Genomic DNA, 26,009 nt, shown 5'->3' with positions numbered 1-26,009 from the left:
TCCCAATTTCCTATTCTAGAAAATGTTACTGTATATATAATAATTATTATCATTCTTAATGATACTGATATAATATAAATACTTGAAAACAAGTAATTAAAATTTCTATAATTTCTATAATATGTGGAAGTTATTAACTCAGTAACTAAAGCAGAAGAGAAGGTGGAAATGAACATTAATGAAAAATAAATTTATAAAAACTAAAGAAAATACTTTAAAAGATTTTTTTGTTTCAAAAGCAACTAAAGTTACAGATTACATACAATAAAATGCACATTTTTTTGTCTGACAATTCTATACACTGCTTGTGCTCACCATAACAGGTGTACTCTCAATCCCCTTCACCCTATTCACCCATCTGGCCAACTCCCCTTTGGCAACCACCTGTTTATTCTCAGTATTTAAGAATATGAGTTTTTTGGTCTCCTTTTTTCTTTTCCATTTGTTTTCTTTCTTAAATCTACATATGAGTGAATTCACATGATATGTGTCTTTCTCTGTCCAAGTGATTCACTTATACTAGACCCCCAAACTCCATCCATGTCATTGCAAAAATTATTTTCATAAAAATCCAATAGTGGAATTACTGGATAATATCATATCTATTTTTCATTTTTGAGGAAACTCCATCATGTTCCACGGTGACTGCACCAGGTTACATTCCCACCAGCAGTCTATGAGGGTTCATTTTATTCCAAGTCTTTGCAACACTCCTTATTTCTTGTTTGTTGAATTTTACCCATTCTGACAAGTATGAGGTGACATCTCATTGTGGTTTTGAGTTGTATTTCCCAGATTATGAATGGTGTTGAACATCTTTTGATGTGTTCACTTGTTATTTATGTGTCTTCTTGGAAAAATGTCTATTCGGGTTCCCTGACCATTTTTAAGTCAGATTTTTAGTCTTTGAGGTGGTGAGTTATATACATTCTTTACGTCTTTTAGATATTAACCACTTATCATTTTCATCTGTCTCCATGTATATTTTTATCTCTTGATTGTTTAGTTCACCTGATCATTGTTTAGGAACAGGTTATTTTGCCTCCATGTATTTGTGTTCTTTCTAGGTTTCTTCTTGTAAGTACGTATAGTTTCATACCACTGTGATCAAAAAAGGTGTATAATATGATTTCAATCTTTCTTAATTTCTTAAGGCTTTTTTGCTTGTAGCCAAATATGCAATCTATTCAAGAGAATGTCCCAGGGAACCAGAAAAGAAACTATCTTCTGCTGCATTGGGATATAATGTTCTGAAAGTAAATGTTAGGTCCATTTGGTCACCTATGTCCTTCAAGCCACTCTCTTCTTGTTGATATTTTGTCTGGATGATCTTTCTATTGATATAATTGAGGAGATAGAAATCCCTACTATTATATTACTATCAATTTCTTCCTTTTGACTGTTAATAGTTGTTTTATGTATTTAGATGCACCCATGTTGGTACCTAATATTTATAATTATTATATACACTTTTTATTGTTGGACTCCCTTTAGGGGGGGGAGGAGCAAGATGGCGGAGGAGTAGGGTCTCCAAATCACCTGTCTCCAGCAAACTACCTAGAAAACCTTCAAATTATCCTGAAAATCTATGAATTCGGCCTGAGATTTAAAGAGAGACCAGCTGGAATGCTACAGTGAGAAGAGTTCGCGCTTCTATCAAGGTAGGAAGACGGGGAAAAAGAAATAAAGAAACAAAGGCCTCCAAGGGGGAGGGGCCCGCGAGGAGCCGGGCTGAGGCCGGGGCGAGTGTCCCCAGGACAGGAGAGCCCCGTCCCGGAGGAGCAGGAGCTGCACCGACCTTCCCGGGCGGAAAGGGGCTCGTGGGGAGTTGGAGCAGGACCCAGGAGGGCGAGGATGCCCTCGGGTTCCCCGGGACAGTAACAGAGCAACTGCGCGCCCAGGAGAGTGCGCCGAGCTCCCTAAGGGCTGCAGCGCGCACGGCCGGACCCGGCGGGACCCGGAGCAGCTCGGGGGGCTCGGGCGGCGGCTCCGCGGAGGGGGCTGCGCGGCCCCGGGAGCAGCTCGGAGGGGCTCGGGCAGAGGAAGAGGCTCCGTGCAGAGGGGGCTGCGCGGTTCCAGGAGCAGCTCGGAGGGGCTTGGGCGGCAGCTCCGCGGAGGGGGCTGCGGGGAGGGAGCGCGAATCCAACAGCGCAGGCTCCGGAGCACAGGGCGCCGGGACACAGCCCAGGATCCCGCCTCTGCCGGGACAGGCAGAGGCCGGGAGGGCCCAGGACAGCAAGGACGCTCCTGCCCCAGCTGAGCAGATCAGCGGCCCCGCCCCGGAGCCTCCAGGCCCTGCAGACGGAGTTCCTGCCGGAGCTGAATCCAGGTTTCCAGAGCTGCCCCGCCACTGGGGCTGTTCCTCCTGCGGCCTCACGGGGTAAACAACCCCCACCGAGCCCTGCACCAGGCAGGGGCACAGCAGCTCCCCCAACTGCTAACACCTGAAAATCAGCACAACAGGCCCCTCCCCCAGAACACCAGCTAGACGGACAACTTCCAGGAGAAGCCAAGGGACTTAAAGAACACAGAATCAGAAGATACTGCCCGGTGGTTCTTTTTTTGTTTGTTTTTGTTTTTGTTTTTGTTTTTGTTTTGTTTTGCTTTTTGATTTGTTTCCTTCCCCAACCCCCTTTTTTTCTCCTTTCTTTTTCTTTCTCTTTTTCTTCTTTTTTTTTCGTTTTTTTTTCTTTTTCTTCCCTTTTTTTTTCTCTTTCTCTTTTCTTTCCTTCTTTCTCTCCTCTCTTTTTCTCTTTTTCCCAATACAACTTGCTTTTGGCCACTCTGCACTGAGCAAAATGACTAGAAGGAAAACCTCACCTCAAAAGAAAGAATCAGAAACAGTCCTCTCTCCCACAGAGTTACAAAATCTGGATTACAATTCAATGTCAGAAAGCCAATTCAGAAGCACTATTATACAGCTACTGGTGGCTCTAGAAAAAAGTATAAAGGACTCAAGAGACTTCATGACTGCAGAATTTAGAGCTAATCAGGCAGAAATTAAAAACCAATTGAATGAGATGCAATCCAAACTAGAAGTCCTAACGACGAGGGTTAATGAGGTGGAAGAACGAGTGAGTGACCTAGAAGACAAGTTGACAGCAAAGAGGGAAACTGAGGAAAAAAGAGACAAACAATTAAAAGACCATGAAGATAGATTAAGGGAAATAAACGACAGCCTGAGGAAGAAAAACCTACGTTTAATTGGGGTTCCCGAGGGCGCCGAAAGGGACAGAGGGCCAGAATATGTATTTGAACAAATTCTAGCTGAAAACTTTCCTAATCTGGGAAGGGAAACAGGCATTCAGATCCAGGAAATAGAGAGATCCCCCCCTAAAATCAATAAAAACCGTTCAACACCTCGACATTTAATTGTGAAGCTTGCAAATTCCAAAGATAAAGAGAAGATCCTTAAAGCAGCAAGAGACAAGAAATCCCTGACTTTTATGGGGAGGAGTATTAGGGTAACAGCAGACCTCTCCACAGAGACCTGGCAGGCCAGAAAGGGCTGGCAGGATATATTCAGGGTCCTAAATGAGAAGAACATGCAACCAAGAATACTTTATCCAGCAAGGCTCTCATTCAAAATGGAAGGAGAGATAAAGAGCTTCCAAGACAGGCAGCAACTAAAAGAATATGTGACCTCCAAACCAGCTCTGCAAGAAATTTTAAGGGGGCCTCTTAAAATTCCCCTTTAAGAAGAAGTTCAGTGGAACAGTCCACAAAAACAAAGACTGAATAGATATCATGATGACACTAAACTCATATCTCTCAATAGTAACTCTGAATGTGAACGGGCTTAATGACCCCATCAAAAGGCGCAGGGTTTCAGACTGGATAAAAAAGCAGGACCCATCTATTTGCTGTCTACAAGAGACTCATTTTAGACAGAAGGACACCTACAGCCTGAAAATAAAAGGTTGGAGAACCATTTACCATTCGAATGGTCCTCAAAAGAAAGCAGGGGTAGCCATCCTTATATCAGATAAACTAAAATTTACCCCAAAGACTGTAGTGAGAGATGAAGAGGGACACTATATCATACTTAAAGGATCTATTCAACAAGAGGACTTAACAATCCTCAATATATATGCTCCGAATGGGGGAGCTGCCAAATATATAAATCAATTATTAACCAAAGTGAAGAAATACTTAGATAATAATACACTTATACTTGGTGACTTCAATCTAGCTCTTTCTATACTCGATAGGTCTTCTAAGCAAAACATCTCCAAAGAAACGAGAGCTTTAAATGATACACTGGACCAGATGGATTTCACAGATATCTACAGAACTTTACATCCAAACTCAACTGGACTCCCTTTAGACCGAAAGACATACAGAGATTGAAATAGAAGGGATGGATAAATATGTACCTTGCAAATAGAAGCAAAAGGAAGACTAAGGCAGAAATACTAATATCAGACAAAATAGGTGAGTCATGTCTCGTCTCTTCTCTGATCAAAGTTCTCCAATGGAGCTCCACTTCACTTCATCAAAAGGGAAGCCATGTAATGCAACCTATAAGGCTCTATGCGATCTAGACCCAACAATCCCTCTTTGATCTCACCTAGTACTCTCTAGGATCCCATCTCATTAGCCTCATAACCTCCAAGACATTACTGTAGTGTATATCCACATGACTGACTCCTTCACCCTCTTCAAGTATTTATTCCAACGTGAGGTCTGCCGTGAAGACTACTCTGACCATCTATTTAATGCTGCAGAATGGGGAGAGATTTAACATGGCAGAGGAGTAGGGGACCTTCATCTTTTCTCGTCTCTGGAAATCAACTGGATACCTAACAAATCATACCGAACAACTGCAAAATCAACTGGGGATCTGAGAAAAAGTTGCTACAATTCTACAAATAAAAAACATAACTTTGCGCAATGCAAGGTGTATAGAGAAATGAATCTGAGGCCATCTATCAGAGGATAAACCATGGGCATTGAAGCCTCCATTATCCAAGTACCAGAAAATGGTGTAAGCAGTGGAGTGCAAATTTGGGACTTTTACAAGTTTGCCTGAAGGGTGGTCAGGAGGTGAAGAAAGACGGAATCCAGGGTTTCACACCATGGTCTCAGGATTCCTGGCATCACAAAAAGAATGGGGGTACCTTAGTGCAGCAGAGTGTTCCTTGGGGCAGAGTACCTCCTTGCAATTAGTCAGCCCAAGAGCCACATTCAACTCAGTCTTGCCATAAACAGGGAACGTCAGCAAGGTGGGGTGACTGCTCTCTGGGGAGGGGCCCAGAAAGTGACAGAAACACTGAGAGGCCCCCACTTTTCCAGGAGGTGTATTATTGCTGTGTGCCACAGAAGTCTTTAAAACGGGATCACGTGCACTGAGTCACAGTCTGGTTTAGCACTGAATGTGAACTGAAACCAGGGAGATAAGAATGATTGCTTTTCCCTGAGCACTTATTGAAGAGCAGGGGACATGAACTTTCAGCATGCGGGCTAGAGGAGGGGGTGCACCTCTGATTTTCATCTCATACCCCATAATGGTATAGAAAGCCTTAAGGCAACAAAAGTCACGTAGAGCAATCTGGAGCTGTATATTTAGCCTGGCTCCCTGCAGAGGGCAGTGCAATACAGTCCAGGGCAAAGATAAGTGAGAGTCACTGCACCAGGCGCCCAGAAGATCTGCAAGGAAATCTGCTAAGACCGAGTTTATCGATGGTAGAGAACTGCCAAACTCCAGCACTAGGGGAAAATAGTATATAGAATTTAAGGTTTTTTCTCATGTTTCTTCACTCTTTTACATTAATCTTTTGTTTCCTTTTCAAATAATTTATTTTATCACCTCTTTTTAAAGTCTTTTTAATTCTTAATTTATACTGCTATTTTATCCCGGCATTGAATTTTATTAATTGTTTTGATTATATGTAAGTTCCCTTTCTTTGCAATTTAGGGATCTAGTTTCTTCAAAGAAGCAGCCCAAAATACACCGAGGATCTAGTGTTGTGCTTCTTCTGTTCAGTATTTGGTTATGTTCTCTTTTTAATTATTTTTCTGTTGCTTCTGATGTGTTTCAGGTATGTTTCTCTGGAATCACTGTTGCCATTTTAGTATTTTGTTCTCTTTCATCTATTCTCCTCTGGTCAGAATGACAATACAGAAGAACCCACTTCAAAAAAGAGTACAGAAGGCAGTATTCACTGCCAAGGACCTAATCAGTAGGGATAAAAGCAACATGTTGGAACTTGATTCAGAATAAAAATTATAAAGATACTACCTGGGCTGAAAAAAGCATATAAGATACTAGAGCGTCCCTTTCTGGCAAAATAAAAGAACTAAAATCTAAGGAGGTCAAAACTATAAAGGCTATTCCTGAGATGCAATAAAAAATGGAGGCTCTAACTGCTAAGAAATATGAGACAGAAGAGAGGATCAGTAATTAGAAAAGAAATTGAGAAGAATAAGAAAACTGAAGTAAAAAAAAGCAATAAACAACTATAGGATCACCAGTAAAAATCTGAGAGATAAGTCATAACATAATTTTTCATAATAAATTTATTTTTTATTGGTGTTCAATTTACCCAACATACAGAATAACATAATATGAAACAATATTAGCATAATTGGGGTCCCAAAAGAAGAGGAAAAAGTAAGAGAGAAAGTGGGAAAAAAGGTAAACATGAGCATATTATAGCTGAAAATTCCTCTAATCTGAGGAAGGAGACAGGCATTCAGATTCAGAAGGAACAAAGGATCCCGCTCAAAATCAATACAAAAGTAGACTAACACCTCAACATATAACAGTGAAGTTTGCAAATTTCAGAGACAAAGAGAAAATTCTGAAAGCAGCTCAGGACAAGAGATCATGAACTATGAAGGTAGGAAAAAAGGACTCCCAGCAGTCTTATCCACAGAGACCTAGAAGACCAGAAAGGACTGGCATGATATATTCAGGGTGCTAAATGAAAACAGTATGCAGCCAAGGATACTATATCCAGCAAGGCTGTCATTCAGAATAGAGGGAGAGTTAAGTGCTCCAGGAAAAAGAGAAACTAAAAGAATTTCTGATCACTAAACCAGCCCACCAAGAAATATTAAAGAGAATCCTGGAAGTGAAAAGAGAGCCCAAATTAACATAAACCAGAAATGAACAGAGAGAATATTCAGAAATACTGACTTTACATGTAAAACAATGACAATGGATTCATATCGCTCAATGTTCACTCTAAATATGAATGGGCTGAATACTAGAATCAAAAGTCATAGGTTCAATTTGGATTAAAAAAAATGACACTTTGATGTGTCATCTACAATCGGCACAATTTAGACTGAAGGACACTTCCAAATCAAATGTGAGGAGAAAGAGAACCATCTATCATGGTAGTGAACATTAAAAAGAAAAAAAGTTGGGGATCCCTGGGTGGCGCAGCGGTTTGGCGCCTGCCTTTGGCCCAGGGCGCGATCCTGGAGACCCGGGATCGAATCCCACATCAGGCTCCCGGTGCATGGAGCCTGCTTCTCCCTCTGCCTGTGTCTCTGCCTCTCTCTCTCTCACTGTATGCCTATCATAAATAAATAAAAAAAAAATTTAAAAAATAAAAATAAAAAAAAAGAAAAAGAAAAAAGTTTAGGTGGCAATCCTTATATCAGACACATTAGATTCTAACCTGAAGACTGTCATAAGAGATGAGGAAGGACAATATATCATAATTAAGGTGTCTGTCAAACAAGATGAACTAACAACTGCAAATATTTAGCCTCTAATAGAGGAGCAGCCAAATATATAAAGCAAATAACAACAGAATTAAGAAACACTTTGACAATAATACAGTAATAGTGGGCATCTTTAACACAACATTCACAAAAATGCAAGATCATCAAAGCGGAATTTCACTAAGGAAACAAGGGCTTTGAATGACACACTGGAACAGACAGACATTACAGACATATTCAGAGCATGCCTTCTTAAAGCAAAAGACTACATATTCTTCTTGAGTGAACATGGATCATTTTCCATTATCGATCACAGGTGAATCAAGAATCAGGTCTCAAATGAATTAAAAAGATTGGGATTATTCCCTGCAATTTTTCTGACTATAATGATTGGAATTTTGAACTCAATCACAACAGGAAATTTAGGAGGGACAAAATTCATTCGGGTTAAAGCATCCTACTAAAGAATGAATGGGTCAAACAAGAAACTAAAGAAGAATCTTTAAAAATTCATGAAATGAAATAAAAGGAAAACACAACAGTTCAGATGAAGCAAAGGCAGTCTGAAGAGAGAAGTATACAGTGATACAAGCTGTTCTCAACACAGGAAAGTCTCAACTACACAACTTAACCTTACACCTAAAGGAGCTAAATGTCGCAAGAGAAGAGAAATAATAAAGATTATAGCAGAAATTGATGAAATACAAACTAAAAGAACAGTAGACTAGAACAACAAAACTAGGAGCTGGTTACTTTGAAAAAATTAATAAGATCAATAAACCACTAGACTGACCTATCAAAAACAAAAGATCAAGGACCGGAATAAATAAAACCATAAATGAAAGAGGTGAGATCACTACCAACAACAAGGTAATACAAACAATTTCATAGATTATTATGTGCTATTATATGCCAACCAATTAGGCAATCTAGAAGAAATGGAAGCATTCCTGGAAACACATGACCTACCAAAACTGAAGCAAGAAGAAATAGAAAGCCTGAACAGAATCAAAACCAGCAAAGAAATTAAAGCAATAATCAAAGATCACCTAACAAACTAGAACTCAAGACCAGATGACTTCCTAGGGGAATTCTACCAAACATTTAAGGAAGAATTAATACCTATTTTTGGAAGCTATATCAAAAAATATAAATGGAAGGAATACTTCCAAACTTATTCTATAAAACCAACATTACCTTGATTCCAAAACCAAAGATTCCACCAAAAGGAAAAATACAGAACAATATCCCGAATAAACAAGGATGCAAAAATTCTCAGGAGACAGCCAATAGGATCCAAAAGTACATTAAAAGGATTAATCACCATGACCAAGTGGGATTTCTTTCTGGGCTTCAAGGGTGGTTCAACATCTACAATCAATCAGAGTGATAGATCACATTAATAAAAGAAAGGATGACAACCATACGATCCTCTCAGTTGATGGAGAAAAAGCATTCAACAAAATACAGCATCCTATCCTGATTAAAGCTCTCCACAGTGTAGGGATACAGAGATCTTATCTCAATATCATAAAAGCCGTATACAAAAACAAACAAACAACCCACAGAGAATATCATTCTCAATCAATGGTCAGGAACACAGCAGGGATACCGACTCACCACTGTTGTTCAAAATAGTATGAGACATTTTATCCTCAGCATGGAGACAAAAAAAGAAAAAAAAGGAATAAAAGGCATCCAACACAGCAAAGAAGTCATCAAACTCTCACTCTTTACAGATGACATGATACTATATGTGGAAAAGCCAAAAGACTCCAATCAAATATTGCTAGATCACATATAAGTATTCAGCAACGTGGCAGCATATGAAATCAATGATCATAAATAAGTTGCATTTCTATACAGTAACAGTAAGACTGAAGAAAGTGACATTACGGGATTAATCCTATTGACGATTACACCAAAAATCAAAAATACCTATGAATAAACCTAACCAAAGTGGTAAAAAAAAGATCTGTACTCTGAAAACATAGAATACTTATGAAAGATGGGATCCCTGGGTGGCGCAGCGGTTTGGCGCCTGCCTTTGGCCCAGGGCGCGATCCTGGAGACCCGGGATCGAATCCCACATCAGGCTCCCGGTGCATGGAGCCTGCTTCTCCCTCTGCCTGTGTCTCTGCCTCTCTCTCTCTCTCTCTCTGTGACTATCATAATAAATAAAAATTTAAAAAAAAAGAATACTTATGAAAGAAATTAAAGATTACCAAATTTATTGGAAAAAAATTCCATGCTCATGAATGGAAGAACAAATATCGTGAAAATGTCTATGCTACCCAGAGCAATCTACACATTCAATGCAATCTCTATCAAATTATAATAGGTAGTTTTCACTGAGCTGGAACTAATAATCCTAGATTTGTATGGAACCAGAAAAGACACCAGGTAGCCTGAGGAAATTTGAAAAAGAAAACCAAAACTGGTGGCATCACAATTCTGGACCTCAAGCTCTATTACAAAGCTGTAAGCATCAGAGAATATGCTCCTGGCAAAAAAAGTAAACACAGAGATCAATAGAATAGAAGACCCAGAAATGAACCCTCATCATTATGGTCCACTAATGTTCAAATCTTCAACAAACCAGGGAGGAATATCCAATGGATAATAGACTGTCTCTTCAACAAATGGTGTGGGATAATTGGACAGCCACATTGCAGAAGAATGGAACTGGATTATTGTCTTACACCAACACAAAAAGTAACCCAAAAGTTGTTGATAGACCTGTGAGACAAGAATCCATCAAAGTCCTAGAGGAGGGCACATGTTGAAACATCTTTTACCTCAGCCACAGCAACTTCTTGCTAGACACAGCTCTCCAGGCAAGGGAAAGAAAAGCAAAAATGAACTATCGGGACTTCGTCAAGATATAAAGCTTTCACACAGCAAAGGATATAGTCAATGAAAGGAAAAGGCAACCTACAGAATAGGGAAGATATTTGCAAATGATGTATCAGGCTAGTATTCAAGATCTCTAAAGAACTTATTTAACTCAATACCCCAAAAAAACTGCTGTCAGGAAATAAAAGAGTTGAACAGACATTTCTCAAGGTAGACCTACAAATGGCCAACAGACACATGAAAAATACTCCACATGCCTTGACATCAGGGAAATACAACTCAAAACCACAATGAGATACCATCTCACACCAGTCAGAATGGCTAAAATTGACAAGTCAGGAAACAACAAATGTCGGTGAGGATGCAGACAAAGAGGACCCTCTCAAAATACTATTGAGCATGCATGCAAATGCAGCCACTCTGGAAAACAGTATGGAGGTTCCCCAAGAGGTTGAAAGTAGAGCAACCCTACAACCCAGCAATTGAACTACTAGCAATTTACTCCAAAGGTACAATTGTATTGAATCAAAGGACCACCTGCAGCCCAATGTTCACAGCAGGAATATGCAAGATAGACAGACCATATAAAGTCCTAGATGTCCATCCACAGATGAATGGATAAAGATGTGGTAGATAATACAATGGACTATTATGCATCCATCAGAAGGATTAAGCCTTACCATTTACATCAACATGGATGGAATCAGAGGATATGATTCTGAGAAAGTCAATTAGAGGAAAAAAAATATTATATGGTTTCACTCATGTGTGGAATTTAATAAACAAAACAGAGGATCATGGAAACGGGGAGGGAAATTGAAATAGGATGAAATCATAGAGGGATAGAAATTATGAGAGACTCTTAACTATGTGAAAGAAACTGAGGGTTGCTAGAGTGGAGATTGGTGGTGGAATGCGGTAACCAGATGATAGGCTTTAAGGAGGACACATGAGGTGATAAGTACTGGGTATTATAGCAACTGATGAATTACTAAATTCTACATCTGAAAAAAAATTCTACATCTGAAAATAATGATATATTATATCAATAATAATTAAATTTATATAAAGCAAACAAAAGACAGATAGTGATCATTAGAAGATAATCATTGAAAGCAGAGGGGTCTGGTTCTATGGAGGGTACCTCATCCTGGGAAGGAGGAGAAAGATTCTATTAGCAGGTAATGTGTCAACTGTGCTTGAATTTTCTTCAGATTTCCTGAGGGAAATTGCCGAAACATATCAATCAATATGTTTAATGATGAACTAATAAATAGCAAAAAGGATCAGGTAGAAATAGCCATGTGAAAATTACTGGGGTGAAGATTCTAGAAAAATAGACTCTAATGCAGCATTCCTGGGGTATATTCAAGGAGCTGTGAAAGACCAGGAACATAATGGTCCAGGTAGAGAGTTGCAAGAAGCAAGAACAAAAATACACACAGGGTCAGATTGTATAGCACTGAGACCACTAACTCTCCCTGAAATCACAAAGAATATGAATGTTGTTATTGTCTCTTAAAAATGACACAGACTCCAAAATTTTCAGGAGCACTGACTCACTTTTGTGCTATAAAGAGTTGGAATCGTTGTGAAAGGATTTTACAGCTAGCTTCTATTTGTCCTTTATGTTTTGATTGTGAAGGAAATTTACAAATGCATTAAAAAATATTTCACCATAAAACACTTCTCTTAGCTTTATATTTTACAATTTTTTTGTGTTCAATACAGAAGAAGAAGTCCATAACAGTATGATGACCTGTGTCTTACAAACACTCTTAGGATGATCTTTATTTTGTTATAATTCCATAATACAAACAGTAGGAAGGACCTCAAAAGGAGGTCCATGTCTTTAAATCTATGAAATATGCAAGGTTTTAGAACTTGATAAAGGTCGAAGGCCAGGGCAAGATAGTGGAGGAGTAGGGTCCCCAAGTCACCTGTCCCCACCAACTTACCTAGATAACTTTCAAATCATCCTGAAAACCTACAAATTCTAACTGAGATTTAAAGAGAGAAGAGCTGGAACAGTACAGAGAGAAGAGTTTGCACTTCTAACAAAGTAGGAAGGCGGAAAAAAATAAATAAAAAAGAATCCAGTAGGGCAGGGGCCCCACAAGGAGCCTAAGGGGCGGGTGAGAAAGCCTCCAGGACAAGATAGCCCAGCCCCAGAGAAGCAGGGATATTCAAAATCTGCACCGGATTCTTCCTGGACCTAAAGGAAACTTGAGCAGGATCCCAGGAAGGGCAGTGGCGCTTCCAGTCTCCCAGAGTCACTAACAGAGGAAGGGTGCCTGGGGGAGACCGCCCCGCACACCACTGTCCATCTCAGTAAAGGGATGGAACGCGCCTGGCGGGGTGTCGGGAGCAGCTCAGGTGGCGGCTCCGGGCATAGGGGGCTGTGCCCTGCTGTCATCTGGGCCATGGCCCCGGGAGTGCGATTCCAACAGCACATGCCCTTGATCCCAGAGCGTCAGGGGACACAGACCAGGACCCTGCATGCCCCTGTGATAGGTGAAGGCGGGGAAGGCACAGGACAGCAAGGACGCTCCTGCTGCCAGTCACCCACGAGCTGTCTGTGCCCCACTCCCGCCCTCAGGAACATCCAGGTTAATGTGGACTGGGATGCTACAGAAGTTACTGCAGGATCTGACTCCAGAGCTGCAAAGGCTGGCCTCCGCCAGTGTTGTTGTTCTTCCTGGTATCATCCTGTTTCTGGGAGGGGTGGGGACGCCAGGGAAAAGGGGCTCCACAGGATAAACTGCTTCCCCTGATCCATGCACCTGGCAGAGGACGGGGCATCTACCCCAGGTACACATACCTGAGAATCAGCACAGCAGACCACTCTTCCAGAAGACCAGCTGGAAGGACAAGGAAAGAGCAAATTCTTTGCTGAGCATCAATGGAAAGCTCCAGGGAAGTGGAGGGATTTACAGTATATAGAACAAGAGGATACCCCTCCTTGTTTTTTTGTTTGTTTTTTTTTTGTTTTGTTGTATTTTCCTTCCTTTTTCCATTACAACTCATTTTAGCCACTCTGCACTGAGAAAAATGACTAGAAAGAAGAACTCACCACAAAAGAAAGAATCAGAAACAGTTCTCTCTGCCAGAGTTACAGAATTTGGATTAAAATACGATGTCAGAAAGCCAATTCAGAAGCACTATTATAAAGCTACTGGTGGCTCAAGAAAAAATCATAAAGGATTCAAGAGACATCATGACTGCAGAATTTAGATCTAATCAAGCAAAATTAAAAATCAATTAAATGAGATGCAATCCAAATTGGAGATCCTAACGATGAGGGTGAATGAGGTAGAAGAACAGGTGAGTGACATAGAACACAAGTTGATGGTAAGGAAGGAAGCTGAGGAAAAAAGAGAAAAACAATTAAAAGACCATGAAGAAAGGTTAAGGGAAATAAATAACAGCCTCAGAAGGAAAAATCTACATATAATTGGAGTTTCAGAAAGCACCAAAAGGGACAGAGGACCAGAAGGCATATTTGAGCTAATACTAGCTGAGAACTTCTCTAATTTGGGGAAGAAAACAGGCATTCAGGTCCAGGAGATAGAGAGATCCCCCCCCCCCAAATCAATAAAAACTGTTCAAAACCTAGACATTTAATAGTGAAACTTGCAAATACCAAAGATAAAGACAAAATACTTAAAGCACCAAGAGACAAGAGATCCCTTACTTATATGTGGAGAAATATTAGATGAACAGCAGACCTCTCCACAGAGACCTGGCAGGCAGAAAGGGCTGGCAGGATATGTTCAGTGTCCTAAATGAGAAGAACATGCAGCCAAGAATACTTTATCCAGCAAGGTTCTCATTCAAAACAGAAGGAGAGATAAAGAGCTTCCAAGATAGGCAGAAACTGAAAGAATATGTGACCACCAAACCAGCTCTCCAAGAAATATTAAGGGGGACTCTGTAAAAGAAAAAGGATGCCCAAAGAAATAATCCACAAAAACGGGGAATAAATAGGTATTATGATGACAATAAATTCATACCTTTCAATAGTACCTCTGAACCTGAATAGACTTAATGATTGCATCAAATGCGCAGGGGTTTCAGACTGGCTAACAAAGCAAGACCCATCTATTTGCTGTCTACAAGAGACTCATCTTAGACATAAGGACACCTCCAGCCTGAAAATCAAAGGTTGGAGAACCATTTACCATTCAAATGGTCCTCAAAAGAAAGCAGGGGTAGCAATCCTCATATCAGATAAATTAAACTTTATCACAAAGACTGTAGCTTACTACAGAGAGACAGTATATTATACTTCAATGATCTATCCAACAAGAGGACATAACAGTCATGATTATTTATGCCTCTAATGTGGGAGCTACCAAGTAGATCAATCAATTAATAACCAAAGTTAAGAAATACTTAGATAAAAATACACTTAAACTGGGAAACTTCAACATGGCACTTTCTGTATATGACAGACCTTCTAAGCACAACATCTCCAAAGCAACAAGAACTTTAAATGGTACACTGGACCAGATGTATTTCACAGATATTTACAGAACTTTACATCTGAACACAACTGAATACATAATCTTCTCAAGTGCACATGGAACTTTCCCCAAAATAGACCACATACTGGGTCACAAATCAGGTCTCAACTGATACCAATAGATAGGAATTATCCCCTGCATATTTTCAGACCATAATGCCTTGAAGGTTGTACTCAATCACATGAAGAAATTTGGAAGAAATGCAAACACGTGGAGGTTAAAGACCATCCTGCTAAAAGATGACAGGGTCAACCAGGAAACTACAGAAGAATTTACAAGATTCATGGAAACTAATGAGCATGAAGATACAACCATTCAAAATCTTTGGGATACACCAAAAGGAGTCCTGAGAGGGAAATACATTGCAATACAAACATCCCTCAAAAAACTGGATAAAACTCAAATACACAAGCTAACCTTGCATCGAAAGGAACTGGAGAAAGAGCAGTAAATAATATCTACACCAAGCAGAAGAAGAAAGTTAATAAAGATTTGAGCAGAACTCAAAGAAATAGAGACCAGAAGAACTGTGGAACAGATCAACAAAACCAGGATTTGGTTCTTTGAAAGAATTGATAGATAGATGAATTATTCTCAGCCTAATTAAAAAGAAAAGAGAAGAGATTCTAATTAATAAAAGCATGAATGAGAAAGGAGAGGTCCACACCAATACCAAGGAAATACAAATGATTTTTAAAACATTATGAGCAGCTATACGCCAATAAATTATGCAATCTAGAAGAAATGGACACATTTCTGGAAAACCACAAACTACCAAAATTGGAACAGGAAGAAATAAAAAACCTGAACAGGCCAACAACCAGAAAGGAAATTGAAGCAGTTATCAAAAACCTCCCAATATACAAAAGTCCAGGGTCAAGTGGCTTCCCAGGGGAATTCAATCAAATGTTTAAAGAAGAAACAATACCATTCTACTAAAGCTGTTCTGAAAGATAGAAAGGGACGGAAAACTTCTAAACTTGTATTATGAGGCCACCATCACCTTAATTCCAAAACCAGACAAAGAGCCCCCCAAAAAGGAGAATTATAGACCAATCTCCCTGATGAACATAGATGCAAAAATTCTCAACAAATTACTAGACAATAGGATCCAATAGTATATTAAGAAGAGGGCAGGGGGTGGGAGTGAATGGGTGACGGGCACTGGGGGTTATTCTGTATGTTAGTAAATTGAACACCAATAAAAAATAAATTAAAAAAAAAGAAGATTATTAACAATGACCAAGTAGGATTTATCCCCAGATGCAAGGCTGGTTCAAAACTCATAAAGCAATCAACATGATAAATCATATCAACAAGAGAAAAAACAGCAACTATTTCATCCTCTCAATAGATGCAGAGAAAGCATTTGACACAATACAGCACCCGTTCCTGATCAAAATTTCTGAGTGTAGGGATAGAAGGAACATTCCTCAGCATCTTAAAAGCCATCTACAAAAAGCCCACAGCAAATATCATTCTCAATGAGGAAACACTGGGAGCCTTTCTCCTAAGATCAGGAACATGACAGGGATGTCCACGCTCACCACTAGTATTCAACATAGTACTAGAAGTCCTAGCCTCAGCAATCAAGCAACAAAAAAGAAATAAAAGGCATTCAAATTGGCAAAGAAGAAGTCAAACTCTCCCTCTTCGCTGATGACATGATACTGTACAGAGAAAACCCAAAAGACTCCACCTCAAGATTGCTACAACTCATACAGCAATTCAGCAGTGTGGCCTGATACAAAAACAATGCCCAGAAATCAGTGACATTTCTATACAGTAATAATGAGACTGAAGAAAGATAAATTAAGGAGTCAATCCCATTTACAATTGCACCCAAAAGCATAAGATACCTAGGAATAAACCTAACCAAAGAGGTAAAGGATCTATACCCAGAAACTAGAGAAAAATTCTCTAAAGAAAGAAAAATTTCTCTAAAGAAAGAAAAATTCTGAAAGAAATTGAGAAAGGCACAAACAGATGGGAAAATATACCATGTTCATGGGTTGGAAGAATTAATATTGTGAAAATGTCAAAGCTACCCAGGGTAATTTATACATTCAATGCAATCCCTATCAAAATACCATGGACTTTATTCAGAGAGTTGGAATAAGGCATCTTAAGTTTTGTGTGGAATCATAAAAGACCTCGAATTGCCAGGGAAATAGTGAAAAAGAAAACCAGAGCTGAGGACATCACAATGCCAATTTCATGTTGTATTACAAAGCTGTGATCTTCAAGACAGTGTGGTGCTGGTACAAAAACAGACACATAGATCAATGTAACAGAATAGAGAAACCAGAAGTGGACCCTCAACTGTATGGTCAACTAATAATTGACAAAGCAGGAAAGACTATCCACTGGAAAAAGGACAAACTCTTCGATAAATGGTGCTGGGAAAATTGGACATCCACATGCAGAAGAATGAAACTGGACCCTTACTTTGCACCATACACAAGGCTAAATTCAAAATAGATGAAAGAACTAACTGTGAGACAAGATTCCATCCTAATCCTAGAGAAGAACACATCAACACCTTTTTGAACTTGGCCACAACAACTTCTTCCAAGATACATCTGTGAAGGCAAGAGAAACAAAAGCAATACAATGGAATATTACTCAGCTATTAGAAATGACAAATACCCACCATTTGCTTCAACGTGGATGGAACTGGAGGGTATTATGCTGAGTGAAGTAAGTCAGTCGGAGAAGGACAAACATTATATGTTCTCATTCATTTGGGGAATATAAATAATAGTGAAAGGGAATATAAGGGAAGGGAGAAGAGATGTGTGGGAAATATCAGAAAGGGAGACAGAACGTAAAGACTGCTAACTCCTGGAAACGAACTAGGGGTGGTAGAAGGGGAGGAGGGCGGGGGGTGGGAGTGAATGGGTGACGGGCACTGGGGGTTATTCTGTATGTTAGTAAATTGAACACCAATAAAAAATAAATTAAAAAAAAAAACAAAAAAAAAGCAAAAATGAATTATTGTGACTTCATCAAGATAAAAGGCTTCTGCACAGCAAAACAAATGAACAACAAAACTAAAAGACAACCTACAGAATGGGAGAAGATATTTGCAAATGACGTATCAGATAAAGGACTAGTATCCAAGATCTATAAAAACTTATTAAACTCAACAGCAAAGAAACAAACAATCCAATCATGAAATGGGCAAAAGACATGAACAGAAATCTCACAGAGGAAGACATAAACATGGCCAACAAGCACATGAGAAAATGCTCTGCATCACTTGCCTTCAGGGAAATACAAATCAAAATCACAATTAGATACCACCTCACACTAGTGAGAATGGGGAAAATTGACAAGTCAGGAAACAATATATGTTGGAGAGGATGTGGAGAAAGGGGAACCCTCTTGCACTGTTGGTGGGAATGTGAACTGATACAGCCAGTCTGGAAAACTGTGTGGAGGTTCCTCAAAGAGATAAAAATAGAACTACCCTAAGACCCTAAGCAGTGCAATTGCTGGGCATTTACCACAAAGATACAGATGCAGTGAAATGCTAGAACACCTGCACCCCAATGTTTATAGCAGCAATGTCCACAATGGCCAATCGTGGAAGGAGCCTCGGTGTCCATCAAAAGATGAATGGATAAAGAAGATGTGGTCTATGAATACAATGGAATATTACTCAGCCATTAGAAATTAGAAAACTTTCTCTAATGTCCTCATTCGTTATCTGATAAATGTCCTCATTGGGTCTTAAGTATTTTGTCCACTACCACTTCCTATGTAAGAATACTAAGCACCTTTGGTGGGATAGGAAAATATTATGTTCTGTTGGTAGAAACTTTTCACATACTTATGAAGTTCATTGTATTCCTTCCTCATTAGCCCAATTCAATTAAAGTAATACTTCCTGGTGCCAATTTGTTGGGTATTATAAACTCAGATACTGAAAGAGCATCACATGGCAGTGCTTGCTTATAGATTATGATGTGGCAGTGGTGGCGGCAGGTGTGTATTGTACATATCAGTTTGATTATATTCAAAAGTGAAAATATGTATTTTAAAACATTCTCATATAAAAACAAGAGACAAAAATTAAATGAGCTAAAACAGACTTTCCAATCTTGGTTTTCCCAAATAATCTGAATTTTTATTTTTCGGACATATTAGGACCAAATAAAGCTTTTTCTCTGATACCCAAGCAAACAAATATGGCAGTCAAGGGAGGTAAGCTACATTAAGTCAAGATGTAGACATACTGAGACTTCACTTCTTTTTCCTACAAATGTCCATACATCCAGAATTGATTCTCAAAATAAGAAAGGCAAAGCTTCTGCTCTCCAACTTGAACAAAGTTCCCCCTTTTTCTTGCCCTTTTTTTGCTTTTCACCTTACCTCCCTTCTCCCTTTTATCCTCCCTTCTGTGTATTTCTTTCTGCATATTCCTGCTGCCAAATCCCTTCACTGACTCTTCTTTCTGCCTTGTGAAGAGTAATGGGAAGGACCGGCCAAAGGGCAGCTGAGTGGCTGATACCACCGATCACTGCCAAGTACAAGATTCTCCTTCTCTCACCATTCAAAGAACTTTAGGAATTCTCCAGTAACAGTACAGGTTTTCACCAATATTTAAGCTTTTATTAGAGGTTGAGTGTTCCTCCATGTAGAATCCCCAGTGAGACAAGTTCAGGCACAGATTCCAGAGCAGAATTCTCTTAGAACGCCTTCTCCAAATGCCAGGTTGTCAAGACAGCCCCCTACATTAAGTCCCAGTTACATATGGATTAACACCTTGACCACATTCATTACATCTAGAATAAAACTTAGACACAGAATTGGTGTGTGCTCACACACACAATGATTCTCTCACGACTTAGTGCATTTCCTTCTGAAAGTAAATTGAACCAGGAAGCTAAATTTTCATGTGAATATGACCAGATGTCAATACCATTCAACTGAGGTCTATGATAGGTTGTTCAAACTGCTTTAGACTATAAGTAATCCTATTTTAATGCAATTCTCTCAGAATAAGGAGTCTATATATTTATTACTATTTATTAATATTAATACAATAAAATAAACAAAAAGCATGATTAAAAATCACTAATTGATCGTATTCCCCAAAGAAAAATATTTTATCTGTCCTGCTCATGAGGGAAAACCAATCTGTTAAGGAAATATACATTAGGATCCCTGATTATCATGTATCAACAGAAGTCATACTTTGCTACACCATAACTTTTTCATGGCAATTTTCACTTCTGCATTCCTCAGTGTGTAGATCAGAGGATTGAGCAAGGGTGTCCCAATGGTATAAAACACAGCCACCACCTTGTCTACTGGAAATGTGGTTGCCGGACGTGTATATATGAATATGCATGGGACAAAACATAAGACAACCACAATAAAATGGGAGGTGCAGGTCGAAAGGGCTTTTCGCCTTCCTTCTGCACTGTGGTTTCTCAGAGAGTACAAGATGATAATATAGGAGATAAGCAGAATTATGAAACTCACCATGCATATGGCTCCACTGTTAGTAACAACTAGCAAATTTATTACATAAGTGTCCATGCAAGCAAGTTTCAACAAGGGCTGCAAGTCACAGAAATAGTGATCAATCATATTGGGACCACAGAAAGGCAATCTCAAAGCCAGGACAATTTGTGCCGAAGAGTGGATACAGGATCCCACCCAACCCAGAATCACCAGCACACTGCAGACATGCCTGTTCATGATGGTTGTGTATCGCAAGGGCTTACAAATAGCTACATAGCGATCAAAAGCCATGAGGATCAGCACAAAGATTCCCATGCAACCAAAGAAATGGGATGCAAAGACCTGAGTCATGCACTCATTGTAGGAAATAGTCTTCTGCTGGGAAATGGCATCCACAATCAACCTGGGAGCTGTGGTTGTAGAAAAGCAGGCATCAGCAAAGGACAGGTAAAATAGGAAGAAGTACATGGGACTCCCAAGGGTCCTGCTTCTTTTAATAGTCACTACAATGAGAAAGTTTCCCAACAGTGTGGCAAGGTAAAACATCAAGAAGACCCCAAATATTGCTTTCTGTTTTCTTGGATCCTGTGTCAAGCCAAGCAGAATGAATTCATTCACACTGCTATTCACTGACATAGTAGTTTGCAGGTAAGGTGAACTTGATAAAAGCTTAATCTGCAAAAGAAGAAAAGAAGTGACATCTTGGGGAGATCATTGGGGTGACCTCTGAATTCCTTCTTTTTGCTCCATGTTACCTCCAACTTCCTATAATCCCTACGAATCTTTGTAAATCTGCAGAAGTCCCAGCCTCTCCCAGATCTCTCCATTGATTCAGAAACTAACCCAATTGGATCAAAGCCTTTGCATTTGGAGAATAAAAAGTCAATATCCTTTAAACATTTTGATTCCTACCAAGACTGAAAGTGGCAGAACTTGTTCTTTCCTTGGTCAGGTGCCTTAACTGCCTTGAAATTTGGCCTTCATCTGAAAATTTATACCAATAGTGCCCCACTTTCACTTTACCTTGAGTTTCCCAAAGAATGAAAAAATATTTTTTATGATCATATATACACGTATCTAGTTCATTTATTATGCATTTTATCTATGTGCTTTGAAATCTGAAAAACACTATTCCGATAATATTTAGCACTCCTAGTGTTGGAGAAACCTGAAACCTCCTGAAGAAAATATCCTCAGTTGAGTTCACTGATTTGGGGTCCCTGACTTCATCTCTGAGCTTATCAGTATCTTGGATGAAATATCCTTTACAAAAACCTATTCAACAGGCTTCTATCTCTTGCCTTCTATGTCACATTCACTGATAGTCATTTGATAACAAGGCCTGGAGAAATTTGAGGTTTGTCATAATTGAGGAAATTTCCTGTTTACCCTCTTTACTATTCTATTAAACTGAAATCATTGAGGATCTCTGCATATGGATTCAATGTGGCATAAAATTCCTAATGATGTCTATCTAAATAGTGCTTTTACACATATATGTTCCTTTTCACCCTAAATTGTCTTATTTCTAAAAATACCATTTGAAGAAAATTCCATTATTCGATATACTATGTTATGATTTTTCTGTTTCAAGTTCTTTTTCATAGCATATATAGTTTGTTTTGAAATCATTGTATGCCATTGTGTGTTCTGATTTTGACTTGGAATTATTATAACACTTCTTCTCATGTTACCATATTTTCCATGGATAAATTGTTCATTTAATAACTTACATTGTAAAATTTTTCTAAGTGGTATTTATTTGACCCTTTGTCAGCCGAGGTATTGCTGTTGCTTTCAATATTCATTCTCACAAACAACAACTCAGTGTAATTTAACTAAAATCATGATATTGCTGCCCCAAATGCTTGGTATTGTCATTGCTATTGGTAATTATTAAAAGGTTCTTCAATATTTTGTGACCATTTATTAACTATATTTTATTTTCAAAAATTCATGATATCATTAATTCTTCAAAGTACACAGACGAGTGAGAAAAGAAAATTCACTCTGTCTCAAAATTATTGACTCTATGATCATACTCTCCAGAAATGATTATTTTTTTGTATTTTTTAATATTCTAACAGTATACTTGTATATGTGTATCTCTTTTGTATATACAAGTATGGCCAATATTTCAAGGTTGATGATATTCAAAAAAAGCTGATGAACATGCAAACACAAGTTATTTTGTGACATATCTTATTACCTCACTGGCATAATAGTAAATAATTATATTTTATTATGTGCATATACCTTTTTATTATAAACCACATTTAACAGTTTTACTGCATTTTTCAAAAAGATTTTTATTTATTTATTCATGAGAGACACAGAAGCAGAGAAGTAGGCAGAGGGAGAAACAGGCTCCATGCAGGGAGCCCGATGTGGCACTCGATCCAGGTTCTCCAGGATCAGGCCCTGGGCAGAAGGTGCGCCAAACCACAGAGCCACCCAGGCTGCCCAGTTTTACTGTATTTTTTTTTCTTTTTTTTCTGTTTTATTTTTTTTTATTGGTGTTCAATTTACTAACATACAGAATAACCCCCAGTGCCCGTTTTACTGTATTTTTTATGTAAAGATTGCCCATCTTAGAATTTTCATCTTTTGTCAGTTTATATTTTGCAGTCTTGATATTTTATCTGGAATAACTATTAATCTAGCAAAACATTACATTTCCTGGCCAAGAACACAGGTGCTAGATTCAGATGTCTTGAGTGCAAATCCTAGTTCCACTATATACTAGTTTGGGAAAGCCACTTGAGCATAATCATGGTACCTAGGTAGATAAAATAAGAAAAGTACCCAGCTCGTAGTGAGTAAGAACTATTAATGCTAACCTCTGCTTCTTTCACTATCATGATTTTACTTTTTCTCTGTTTCTGGGGCTCTTTCTCTTTTCCGGTAATCAGATCTTCCAATTTTCCCATTTTAATTTAGCCCACTTCCAAACATTTTAAAATTATACTATCTACTCACTTATCTCATAACCCTACAATAATCTTTTCTTTTGAATATTGACTCACAAATATCTGGAGTTATTGTAAAGAATGGGAAAAATATTCCACTGCTCTTAATAGTTTGAGTTTTAAGATAAATATAGTTGAAATCATTCATTATGTAAGGCACTCTATCATTGGTATTAGAAGAATACAAAGAGACAAGACACAAGACTACAAATTTCTAAAGAATACCTTGGGAGTAAAAAATTCAAAATTATGTTAACAGAAGAATCATAACTTTAACTGAAGAAAGACATTCTAAATTCGGTTTCCTGAAATGCAGATATTCTAAAGCAGTGCAGGGAGGTGGGTTAGCACAGTGATAGTGCTTAGATGCCGAAGCCACACAGCCTAGATTTGTAACCCACCCAAATGCCCACCATGGTGAGATGCGTAACAAGTCCCTTGATATCTCTGGGCTTCATTTTCTTCACCTGTAAACATTAAGAGCAAAGCAACCTACTTTTTAGGGTTTCTATGAAGGCTAAATAATTCAGTATGTACAAAGAATGGGAGATGGAGGTCTGTGCACCTGCAATTGCAATCGTTGCTTTCATTAGGATTATTAGTATCAATTTTCCATTATGATGATTAGTATCAACTTTCAAAGATATTAATCTACCTTGTTTATTTACCCATAAAAGAGATGCACAACTGTTTTGCACACTAATGTTCTGAATGCCAGACTTGTCACAACTGATTAGCCAACCGTAACCCACCATCATCAATGAGCGGCCAGAGTTAACCCTAGGGTTCACTCTTTTCATGTGGTACATTCTATGGATTTGGATAAATGTTAAGGACATGCATCCATCATTATAATATCATACAGAGCATTTCCACTGGCCTAAAAGCAGAATCATGTTAGATTCACGAAACATAGAAGATAATTTTTTTCATGTACTGTCTAATATTCATTAAATTCTTAATAAAATGTCTCACAGTAGGGCAGCCCTAGTAGCTCAGCTGTTTAGCACCACCTTTAGTCCAGGGTGTGATCCTGGAGACCTGGGATTGAGTCCAACGTTGGGCTCCCTGCATGGAGCCAGCTTCTCCCTCTGCCTGCGTCCCTGCTTCTATCTCTCTCTGTCTCTTATGAATAAATAAATAAAATCTTTAAAAAAATGTCTCACACTATTTTGTTGAGGAAAACATCAATTTGATTTTGGTACCTATATGAGTTTGCATTGTGAAAGTTATCATCTCATATGTACCACAAAATCTTCTTGGTATTTCACAAACATCAGAACTACAAATGGCCAATCCTAGATTTTTTTTAAGATTTTTAGGATCTGAGCCACCTGGGCTGCCCATAATCTCAGAATTCTTTAAATGGACCATCCATGTTGCTAAACAGAAAGAAAGGACACAATTTCAGATATTCTCTCTTCTCCTCATCCTGCATCCTCTACCTCATTTTATCACCTTGCTATAACTTGAAATGGAATAGCACATTCTAAAAATATAGAGAACCATGAATATAATAAAATGGTCACTATGGTTTTCTAATGCAAAGGCTGAAATACTCACCATAACTTTGAAAGCCCTCCAACGCTGTGCCATAATCTTGCTCACCACATATCCTCCCGTGCCTCTGGGCATGTATGCTTCAGTCATGCCTGACATTGCTGTCCTTAATAAATATGCCTCCACACCATCTCATTCACTAAATTTTCACTATTTCTTAGTTATAAAGGACTTCCTCTGATTAGACCTCCACTCTGTATTGCTAACTGTGCACACTGTACTCAGTTCAGATGCCATCTGCGAAGCAAAACCTTCCAGGTGTTACAGAAAACCTTCTTGCTAATGACCTTCCAGTGGGAAGTGTGTGTGAGTGTGTGTGTGTGTGTGTGTGTGTGCGTCCTGAATCAAACAATCCTTAATTATCGTCGCTTTTCATTTTTGTTTTAATATCTTTGTTCATCTATTATTTATCTCATAAGGCAAGTTCAAGTGTTCTATTTTGGGAAAATCAAGTTAGGCTGGCAGGCAGTTTAGCAGAGACAAGTAACAAAGAAACCAGTACCTCTAGCCTTTGTGCTCCATGGCAACCTCTCCTTCTTGGACACTCCACCTCCTACTGCCATGAGAATCATCATTCCTCAGCCACTTGAGTGGAGCCAGCATAAAGCCAGAAACCATAAATAGGTTAGGAACAAAAAATGGACATATCCAGTACATGTCCTGACTTGCAATCAGATGGAAAATTCTGATAAGTCAGGAAAAAAAGAGACCAGCATTTATATTTATACTTAAATGTAAATATACAGTGCAAGGGTGAGCAAAGAATCTTGCTAGGGACCAAAGAGGGCTTCATCCTAGCATTTCACTAGCGTTTTCTTCTTGTTCCTCCACTCTGTAGATCATTCCTTACTCCAACATCAAAACGAAAATGTAATTATTAGGTATCAGGGGGTTTAGGCAGCCAACATTAGCATCATTAATATCAGAACAAGTGCCGTAGAATCGT

General features: G+C 38.8%; 1 protein-coding gene across 1 annotated transcript; it reads right to left on the bottom strand.

Moving 5' to 3' along the window:
• Positions 1-20,255: 20,255 nt before the first annotated feature.
• On the bottom strand, positions 20,256-21,170 carry LOC140613350 (olfactory receptor 4C11-like). Its single transcript, XM_072791883.1, has one exon. It carries the CDS (start codon positions 21,168-21,170, stop codon positions 20,256-20,258), a length of 915 nt encoding a protein of 304 aa, XP_072647984.1.
• Between the last annotated feature and the right edge of the window lie 4,839 nt (positions 21,171-26,009).

Source organism: Canis lupus, chromosome 21 (assembly GCF_048164855.1).
Source record: "Canis lupus baileyi chromosome 21, mCanLup2.hap1, whole genome shotgun sequence".
NCBI classification, from domain to species: Eukaryota; Metazoa; Chordata; class Mammalia; order Carnivora; family Canidae; genus Canis; species Canis lupus.
The sequence above is the reverse complement of the archived record's forward strand: the minus strand, read 5'-3'. Positions and strand labels throughout refer to the sequence as shown.